This window comes from Crassostrea angulata, chromosome 8 (genome assembly GCF_025612915.1).
Source record: "Crassostrea angulata isolate pt1a10 chromosome 8, ASM2561291v2, whole genome shotgun sequence".
Taxonomy (NCBI): domain Eukaryota; kingdom Metazoa; phylum Mollusca; class Bivalvia; order Ostreida; family Ostreidae; genus Magallana; species Magallana angulata.
The window spans coordinates 41,476,976-41,487,807 of NC_069118.1; the positions used below are offsets into that span (position 1 = coordinate 41,476,976).

Here is a 10,832-nt window from a genome sequence, read left to right on the forward strand (position 1 = left end):
CCATCGTCTCTGTGTGTATAAACAAAAACGTTGCGAATTGGGTGGGAAGGGGGGTTATCAACCCGGAATGTTTCCTCATACCTGGTCCGTGTTAAATATATATGTGTCAGTAGGTCTATCTATATATACACCTTTTGTTGGGACTTCTTAACCAGTATTTCAATAACACATGCGTTGCATCATGTTTTTAGATAAACCCCCTCCAAGCTCGGGTAAAAAGTCCAAAGAATTCCTTAATCTGACCACGTTGACCTAATTTACGTTCGCATTATCTGTGTCACTGGGTGACTTTGTGTGCAGGTAAGAACAGGTAAAAATGAGTTCAAAGAAATAGATAAAAATAAAACAACAAACACATCGATATACGGCTCAAATTTCAACGTAACAAATAATTTATTCATAACAATGAACATAATGATGAGCAAAAAACAAACAAACAAACAAAATTACAAACACGTTTATACGGTATACAAAAACTTCATTCAACTTTGTCTCAGCATACATTGCAACAATCTGACATCATTTTGTGTTATTATGAATAAAGCCTTTATAATTATGATATATAATATACATGTATATTTACTAAAAATGGCGGGTAATGAGCACTAGATTACATGGCCAAACTGGACATAATATATACTTGACAATTTCACAATTCTTTGCGACTTAATTCACTGAACAAGTATATATACACGTACTTGTATAAAGGGGAAAACACGAATAGGATTAAGATTAAATGCAACCTGAATTTCTTGATAGGTACGCATGAATTTACGTACAAACCGTCGTAAACAACTTGGGTCCTTTTGTTCGAGGGATTACAATCCTACGACCGGAAATACGGGATTGGAGAATGAAAACGTATTTACAAATGAAATAACGCGGTACCCATCAAGGCCATATCATGAAGTTACCTAATCATCAGTATATTTATTTTTGACTTAAGATTTCCAAGTATTCTCGACCACACGTCGAGATCAAATTTCTAAAGGAACAAAAAAAAAAAAAGGGACGCGCGACTTCAAGCATTAAACATTAAAATGGAAGCAAAGCGTCGACTTCACTTTTATCGTGAACAAAAATCTTTTTTACAGAATAACAGTCTTCCTCAATCGAAAAAAAAACTACCCACCACAATAAATGGTTTTTTTTTTTTTAACAATTTCAATATTTAAAGGATTTTTAAAAAAATCATTTGATATGATAAGGATTGTGTCGCTTTTTTTTTTTAGCCCCGGTCACGATTTGAAAAAAAATAAGAAATAAAAACTAAAAATGTGGTATGACCGGACACTTAGCACTAGTACAGGTTTCATGCAATGAATGGTATTTCAAACTTCAAAAACTTAAAGTCGCACGTTTCATCTAATATTTCGAACAGGGTTCCATAAAATTTCTCAATTACCTTTTAACATTTTCTAAACAGCTTTGGAAAATCTCTCTCTCTCTCTCTCTCTTTCTCTCTCTCCTACACACACATATTACATTTAACATACATGTACATGATTATGTAATATCAAATAATAAATTATAATACAATATGAATATAGCGATTTCTTTCTAAAATAAATGCAATCAAATATCTTAAGGATATAGGTACAGCATAGTCTTTATCTATCTACAGCTTCCGTTTTCATGCCACTATGAACAGCTATATACATGTACTGTTTGTAGAAATACCCGTAAACAAACATCATAATTATATCATTAATCACCTGTCGTACAAGTCCTACTTCGTCTGTTCCTCCTAATATATTTTCTAATGCTCATGCATGTTTCCTTACTTCTTTCACTTTCATAAATGAAAAAAGAAACGTGTCAATGCTTTCCGAAAAAAAGTGCGTGATCTAAATTTATTTGGCATGTTTAAGTTTCTAATTCGATTTTTTTTTAATATTGTAAAAGGAATATTCTTCTGAATATTTTAATTAAGCTTTGTTTGGTAGTAACTACCATATCTGGTATCAAACTTCTAAAATTAAAAAAGAAACATTAAAAAAAAAGCCAAAAATAATTATAGTTAAAGTAGGAATTCATATATATTCAAGATAGTAATACGTCAAGAGTTCTAATTTACGCTGCATACTAAAGCTACATTTTGGCATGGATATCTTCTTGCTACCACAATCAAGGATAGTTCCCTGCGCACGCACGAGTGAATCATCATTGTCAAAACCCCAAGTGACGAAAGCACTGACCCATCAACTATTGTCCGTGACAAACACTGTGAGAGACTGTCAGCATGTCACTACCATTAAGCCTGTCACGCTCGCCGCATCTACGTACATCGTGAGGTATATTTAATGTGTTCAAATCTCAAAAACAGCTCGCTCTGACGAATGACAAAGAGGCTGTGACGTACTACTCGACGATTGGCTGCTCTCCGAACCTTCTTGTCTCTGTGTGGACAGCACTAAAGCACTTGAAACTCGTCTTGCATCGTCGCACAGAAAATCGGTCTCGTGCACTCTGACGTCATTGTCGCAAAAGCTTCCACCGAACTTCCGCTTTTGCGTACACGTGTCCATGTCGTAAAGATTTTCACAGAAGCTGCCATCGAAATATTCGTCGTTTAAAGCGCTGCCAACTAGGCGGTACTCAGTAATGCTGCCCTCTAGTTGACTTCCGATAATACTGCCGTTGTCCGAGCTTCCGCCTTCACTGACGTCATCATTGAGCGGGGTTCGCACAGTATCTATGGTGATTGTTGTGCACGTGGTATTCTCGGTGTCGTTACGGCGCCTGCGCGCGACCACCCTAATGCTGTTATCACTACGGTTATGCTTATTACAGTTAATGACTTTATCAAAGCTATTACTAAAGTAATAGGAGAGTTTGTAGTACACAAATGGCCGAATTGCCAAGTCTATAAGCCCCACACATTCAGTGATTCGGCTAATTTCATCCACTTTCACGAAGTTAATGATGTCTGAGTTCTCATGAAATTCATCTGCAGTCATTTCACCGAACGTGAACTTCCTCATCAGCTCCTTCACTTTCCTGCTTGTGTAAAATTCGTACAATTTCACGACGATGTACGGTATCTTGAATACGGCAAACGTCACAATGATAATGTTGATCATCATGGACAGGCGCCTCTCTTTCCGAGAGTAGCTTTCAGAAAAGTACTTTTTGGACAGAAAATAGGTCAGGAGGTAGATAGCGAGAATCAAAATGAGCTGGAAAAATAATGAGAAAGTCACTTGCAGCCAGAGACGCACTTCATTACTAACTCCTATATCTGAGTTTTCATCTACGCACTCGTGCGAGAATTCGTCTTTTGTCGATGAAATTATACTTGGAATATTTGTAAGGAGAGTCACTATCCAGATTGTAATGCAGGCAGCATATGTTCGATTGACGAACTTCCTCGACTGTCCCCTATCGGTGAGCAACAGTAGCCGTGCGATGCTCAGCAACGCAACACTGAACGCTGCAGCGAACGTACCCACTTCGCTAAGGTACACGATAGCCTTACAATAGGTGGTGGTCATTATATCACCATTGTTCGTCCATTTGATGACGTGAAAGGGTACTTCTGACAGTACACGCAAGGTGTCCGCTAGAGCTAAGCACCCTATGACGACGAACACCGGAATCTTGGGATACTTGACGAACACGAGCGTTCCCAATACCATGGCGTTTCCCAGCAAGCAGACGACAGCTGCGACAACGACAATCACACACCGAACGATGACGACTATATCCGACGGCTTTTCTTCGTCGTCCATTTTTTTTTCTCTCTAGGGGGTTATTTGTCTTTTGTATATTTATCTAAAAAAAAAAAAGGAGAGAAAATACTAGAACACTATTTAATAAAACAATAATAACGACGATGAATCATAACTGAATCTACGTCTATGTATATAATTATATTTTTTTTCATTAATTACTTTTTTTTAAAAATATTATCTTGTTTATTTTTTTTTTTCATAAACGGCTCCCCTGCTTGCAAATAATAAATAAATCTTTAAGTTTATTCAATAAAAAAAAAAAATAACAAAATATCGTAGCACAATTTTCCACCAGTAAAATAAAATCAATTTTGCATCGTAAATTCGTGCAAGTACATGTAGATTTAATTAATTCACAAATTTTAATATATATCAGAAAAATTCTGAATATTCATCTGGCTGGGTAAAGTGTATATTCTTCTTGAAATCCAGACGCGTACCAGACAAATGCGTCACATGCCTGTGTTGCCGCCCAAACATGTGACCTAATTATGATTTGGATCGTTTTCTGGAAATGTGCCGAGATTGGCAGCGTATTACTGCGCATTCTTCTGCCTTTCCGTCGAACGCGAAAAGATTTACTCTTATAACAGACCGATTTGGAACAAATTCATTCCTATCAATGAGTATAACTGCTACGTGTCTATCAAGCAAAGCAAAAAAAAAAAAAAAAAAAAAAAAATCTACTGGTTCGTCCCTGCGTTCACACAACTGTCAACGCACTGAGCGCGTGGTTATATAATACCGTATTAAAGGCAATTTGACCTACAAAGAATTCCAGCGATTATCTCGGTGATCATCATGAACTTTGGACCCTTCTCAATTTCAAACTATTTCGAGTATTTATCAAAGCCTGAATGGTGACATTTCGCAAGAAAATACAAATAAACCAACCTCTCGCGCCCTTTGTTTACATGCGTTTAGCTCGAGGCTAAAAAGTCGGTCAACACGTTGTTTACATTTTTTCTCGGAATATTTCCACGTCGCATCTGGGGCTTCCTTTTGTGTTTGAGGTTTCATCAATAACTAAATGATGGAATTAACATTTTTAACAGATATTTACGATCATTTTTCATCAAAACATGCATTTAACATTCGCGACCTTAAATAGACACGTTTGGTTACGTAGGTAGGGAACATGAACATAACGCCTGCTCCAGTCAGAATTTACCCAGGAAACTTCTGCGGAAACAGAGAATGCATTCATACAACACATATCAACCATTTCACACAGATATAACTGTTTCCAAGAGGGGAAAACACAACGAAACATGATAATTACAAAACACATCGAGGTCATCACTCGGTCACGACTGTTGTTGTTCTCGCCATAATCCCATACACATGACAACAACACAAGGTTTCATTAAATTACGAAAAACCGGGAATCTAAACCTGTATTTTACATCGTATTCCTCGAATTAAACTTATTTTCTACTTACTTTACTGTCGAATTGTCATCCACTATCAGTAATAATTCCAAAATGATTAAAAACATGTTTACACTATCCGTGCGGTTTGCATCACTACTCTGAGTTGGAATAGTGACCTACATTTAAGAGCGCATGCGCATGTAAATAAATTAGACGAAAGACAGGGCGCGTAAAAATTCATGAATGAACACAGATAAATAATAGGGAAAACATTCGTTTTCCGACTTGTTTTTGCTTTGTTTATGTGCATTGTCCGTAATTTTGGCTCAATTTATCCTTATTCTTTAGATATTGAGGCGAGGTGTTTGTTATTAACATATTTAGGATTTGGCACCTGTCCAACAATCACATGCCTTCCTTTTGTTTTCACTAGTGGCGGATCCAACTAGAGCGTGAAACAGAAATTCACGATTAAAATTATAACGGATATAAGTTTTACTTAGCACAGTGGCGTAGCTAGAGCAAGAACGAAGTATAGGCACCATTAATAAGGCGAGGGGACTGGGGGCCGCTCAAGGCCCCCAGAGGGTCCAGGGCAGCGCCTTGGTGGGAGGTTCAGGGGGGCGAAGCCCCCCGACGGAAAACGGATTTCGTGTTTTATAGAACACCAAGGAAAAAATTTAGGCACTTTTCGTACATAAAATTTTGAGTTTTTTAAGAAGAAGTTTTATCGTAAAATTATCGTTCAATTTTTCAGCATCTTTTCCGTCTGTGCATAGGTATTTTACACGCCTTATCCATCTATCTTCTATTCTAAATTATATTCTAAAGCTATTACATGTACCTGTCTCTATAGTTTAGTTTACTATTAAAGGGAAAACATTAAGACTTTGTAATTAATTGAATGTCATGATTTAAAAAGAGTTGCAATGGTTATTTAAAATTTTAATAAGAAAACAGAAATATTCCTTTTGGTTTTTTGTCCGACATTGTTTTTCACTATTTGACTGTGCAATAAATAGCATCATCGACATCACATATTTGCCATTTGTGACCTCAAACAATCAAGAGTTTTGAAATAGGAAAAAGAAAGATATTAATCAATCTAATTAAAATTAGACCTTTCATATCGCTCTCTGTTATATATGGATACCGCTCGTGAAAGGAAGCACGATTTTATGACCAAAACTTAAAAGTGTTAAAATGTCACATTTAATTAAAATAAAAATTAAAAAGCACACAGCAAATTGATATCCAATTTAATTAATATTAGACCTTTCATCTCGCTCTCTGTTATATATGAATACCGCTTGTGAAACCTTAAGTGCCTAACGGCAGCTACGCCACTGTAGCATATATCTAAATTTCTTTCATTTTGCCTTTTTCTAGCTTGAATGTTAAAGTCATCACGTACTATCAACATTTCATACATGTAGCCTATCTTTTATTACTAGTTAGTATGCATATGTAAATATTCCTGAAATTTAGTGGGCATTTTTTGTGAATTAAATTAGACTGAACATTACGTTTTTGTTGATACAGATCGATTAGTAATTACATTGAGTGCAGGCCTGCACGATCTGTATAAAATTAGTGATATATAATTATCATTATAAAACAAATTTAATAATTTCAACTAAAAATATCAAGTGAGTAATTAGATCTATATTGGATGCATTATCTAGACTTGTGTTAAAATGACGCAGATATATATATTGAACATACAATGCACCTATATCAATCCAAGACGTGTGGTAAACATTAAGACATGATTTATACATGAATTTATCTAATTAATTAAGCACCCCAGATGGGTTGGTGGGTGGGGGTGGGGTGGGGGACATGACCTGCGTTTAAAAATGGCAATCAATTAGTAATTAGACGTAGCAGGCAACACAGAGTGGTTAAATTAACATAACGATACAATATAGTCCTACATCTTAAATTTATATTGACATGTCAACTTTCAGGGGAAATATATACCCGTTTTGTCCGAGTTGAGAAACAATTATGTATCTTAAAATTATAATTAAAACTTTCTGGCCGTAATAAAAAAAAACCTATTTTATGAATATACTGCACGAATATGTGTTATATAATTATATAAATATCCACAGAGCGTGCCAGATTATTACACATATGTCCTCGATTTTTAATCAAAAACTTCGCGCGGATCCAGAACAGATTTTTTTTTTTTGGGGGGGGGGGGGTGTCCGAGGAATATTTCGATCAGTTTGCCAGCTAGGATCCAAGGCATATTTTCGGTAATATTACTATGTAAATTTAATAGTCCGAACCCCCTCCTCCAGATCCGCACATGCAGGTGTAATTTAACTAGATTTCTCATGCATTACGATGATAATATGAGTGATCGGCATACTAGTACATGTTAACGATGTGTAGAAGAGAGAAAATGTGGCTTTTGATCAATACAACTATACATATCTATCCGTTTGTTTATATTATATCAAGTTACTTCGAATATACATGTACACGTGCATGCGCCGTGTCCTCTTAACTAGCGATGCAATGTATATTACATGCAGGCGGTCAGAGAAACAATACTGGCATCTTCTTCCAGAGAAAAACAAAACTGATCCCTCGACCTTCGACCTCCCACCCCACAAACAAAAACCACAATAAAGATTATATCTGTGAAAATTCTGCAGCTAATTCGACACTCCTGTTATCTTTTAATCAATTATGAAGATTAGGGTATTAGTGTTGAAAGTAAAAAAAAAATTAACACGTAGTTAGTCGACTCGAACAATGAGCATTGTTGTGCACCTACATGATACAACTGGTGCATGTAGTCAGCTGTTTTAACCTGTTGTGACCAATTTAGAGCGGCGGACATGATGTGATAACATATCCGTTAATGTAACATTTTATGGACCAACGTTCAAAAAAAAAAAAAGATCACATGTACATACACATCATGTTTTCGTTACTTACTATAATTTTGGCTTACACATAAGACTTTAGATCCTAATGAATGAGACACAAAGCCTACAGTTAATAACGCATTCTTAAATGCAAAATTTTCTATTGTTTCATGTGCAAACATGTATATGATTATATAATTATGCTATTTACTCTGAGAGAGAGAGAGAGAGAGAGAGAGAGAGAGAGAGAGAGAGAGAGAGAGAGGAGTGTTGTTGTTTATCATGCTCGTGTTTTGTCCATTTCGTTCTCCATTTTTAGGTTAAAACTTTAAATACACAAATACACCTGCGGATGTTTATGAAAGAACTTAGGTTTCGTATGACATTATCTGCGTTTTTTAATTGTTGAACATGTACGACACATCTGTGTAAATTATTTCTGAATGAATACTTCGTTTAAGGTTTTGATTTCAGAGATCTGTATGAAAATTATACATAAAACGACAAGTCCAATTTTTCTTTGATGACGAGATGAAACAAGGGTTGAGGGTCATACTTGTCCTACGTACATACGACGTATATACATTTTCTACTTACTCATCAAGTCTACGGGGGGCGACCCCCCCCCCTTTTTGGGGCAGCAAATATTTTTCTGAAATTAACATACCAAAATTTGAATTAACATATAGTTCCCCTTTTATATATGGGACCATGTAAAACATTGAATTGAAAATAAGGAAATAAACGGTGAAATGGAAGTTAAAGGAATACCCCCCCCCCCCCCGCCCCCGGATTAGGATTTTCAGGATTTTGCAAAGTAACCTTTTTCATTTTTATTTTTTTTTGTCAAGATTTTTTGGAAGAGTCTTTCAAAAACGATGCTACGTGCCTGACATGTACCACTACTCAAAGCATGTGACCCAATACGCCGCTTAACATACTTTTATGAATTAATATTAATAATATACATTCAGAACCATTTAGACAAGAGCTTGGACTTTGGGTATAGTTGTGTCAAACAGAAATTTGACGTTGACATGTCTATTTAATTGCTGACCACTAATTAAGCCAAACCTCATTGACATCAACAGGATTTGGATCTGGCTTTTGCGCTAAGACTACGCAATCGGTGCATATTTCGCTTAAAACCAACGTTATTTTGAACTTGTTTTGACTCAAGAAATAAATGGTTACGTCATACCGAAAGTCCGGGTCTAGTAGTAAATAGTATTTAGCAGAACAGGATCTTTTAAAATTGCAATACAGAAATTAGCCGAAAAAGCTATTATAATAAAAGCATTATATGAAGTGTTAAAAAAGGGGAGATTTCATAACCTACCAGTACAGTCTCAACTAGATTTATTTGACAAAATTGTCCAACCTATACTGTAATATTGAAGGTGAAGTCTGGGGCTTTCCAAATATTGCAATTAAAGAAAGAATTCATCTCAAATTTTGTAAACTTCTACTCCATTTAAAACAATCAACTCCAGATTTCATGATATATGGTGAACTTGGTCGATACCCACTTGAACTTGGTCGATTTCCACTTGAAATTCAAATTAAAACACGCATTATTTCTTATTGGTCAAGAATACTTACCGGAAAAGATACAAAAATTGTAAAGTTAATTATATATGATCTAGGAATTTGTATGAATCACGAAATTGGGGGGAAAATCCCTTGGTATGAAAACATCAAACATATCCTAAATAACTGCGGTTTATCTAATATATGGATTAATCAAACTATACATAACTCACAATGGCTAAAAGCAAAAATAAAACTCACGTTGATAGACCAATTCAAACAAAATTGGCAATCTATTCAGCAAACATCCCCAAAAGCTCTAAATTATTGAATTTAAAGGGAAGAGTTAAAATTTGAACATTATGTCAATACATTATCAAAAAAAGATTCAATTACTTTTTGTAGATTTCGAACATGTAATCACCATCTACCTATTGAAAGTGGACGTTGGGCAAATATTCCTAGACATGAAAGATTCTGTGCCATTGCAATAAGAGCGAAATAGGAGATGAATTTCACTACAAATTAGCCGTAACTCGTTGCAGCAAGAACGCAATCAATGTTTATCAAATATAAATATAAAAATAAAAAATGCTAAATAAAAATAAATGAAAAATGCTCCCCAGGTTAGAACCCCCATACTTCACATTTGTATTAACGAGTCAGAGTTGTATATGTTTTTTCTCTCTCGCTTACGCATGCATTTTTAATTATTAAGAAATACCACATATTGTATCATTATAATCTCTGTGTACCATTGCGCAGTGGTGTTGAGATTGAAATAAATGAATGAATGAATGAATGAATGAATGGGTCTTGTTAAAATGTTTCTTGTGTTTACAAACCTTATTTTATCACAAAGTTAGAAAATGACACAATGCATAAATAAAAAAAAATGAAAGAGTGAAATAGAGCTCTCTAATTACCAATTACAATCACACAAGTATACTGCAATTCATTGAGAAAACGCCAATAGAAACCTGCTCACTCAACCTTCCAGCAAGGATACAATACCGAAATGTTTTGTTTTGTTTTTTTAAATAAAAATACATCATATGTGTACTATTCTCACTTGTATACTACATGTAAATACATAACCGTATATATTTTTTTTAATTGTTGCTTGGGTTTAAATAATACGTTATTTTAACCTACCAATTACTTGGCATTTAGACCTATTTGACAAGGTCATTAACCCAATTTTACAATACTCGTGCGAAATTGGAAACTAAGATGATAACATGCATACCACGTTAAAACTTTTTATCCTTTTTTACGCTGACGACACGGTTATATTCTCTGAGAACCTA

The 10,832-nt window shown here is 35.1% G+C and overlaps 1 protein-coding gene across 1 annotated transcript; it reads right to left on the reverse strand.

Moving 5' to 3' along the window:
- Positions 1 to 363: 363 nt before the first annotated feature.
- On the reverse strand, positions 364 to 5,281 carry LOC128158931 (C-X-C chemokine receptor type 2-like). Its single transcript, XM_052821922.1, has 2 exons — positions 5,177 to 5,281; positions 364 to 3,774 (listed from the first exon to the last, which is right to left on the reverse strand). The coding sequence occupies exon 2, from the start codon at positions 3,729 to 3,731 to the stop codon at positions 2,310 to 2,312; it is 1,422 nt and encodes a 473-aa protein (XP_052677882.1). The 5' UTR covers positions 3,732 to 3,774; positions 5,177 to 5,281; the 3' UTR covers positions 364 to 2,309.
- Positions 5,282 to 10,832: the final 5,551 nt, after the last annotated feature.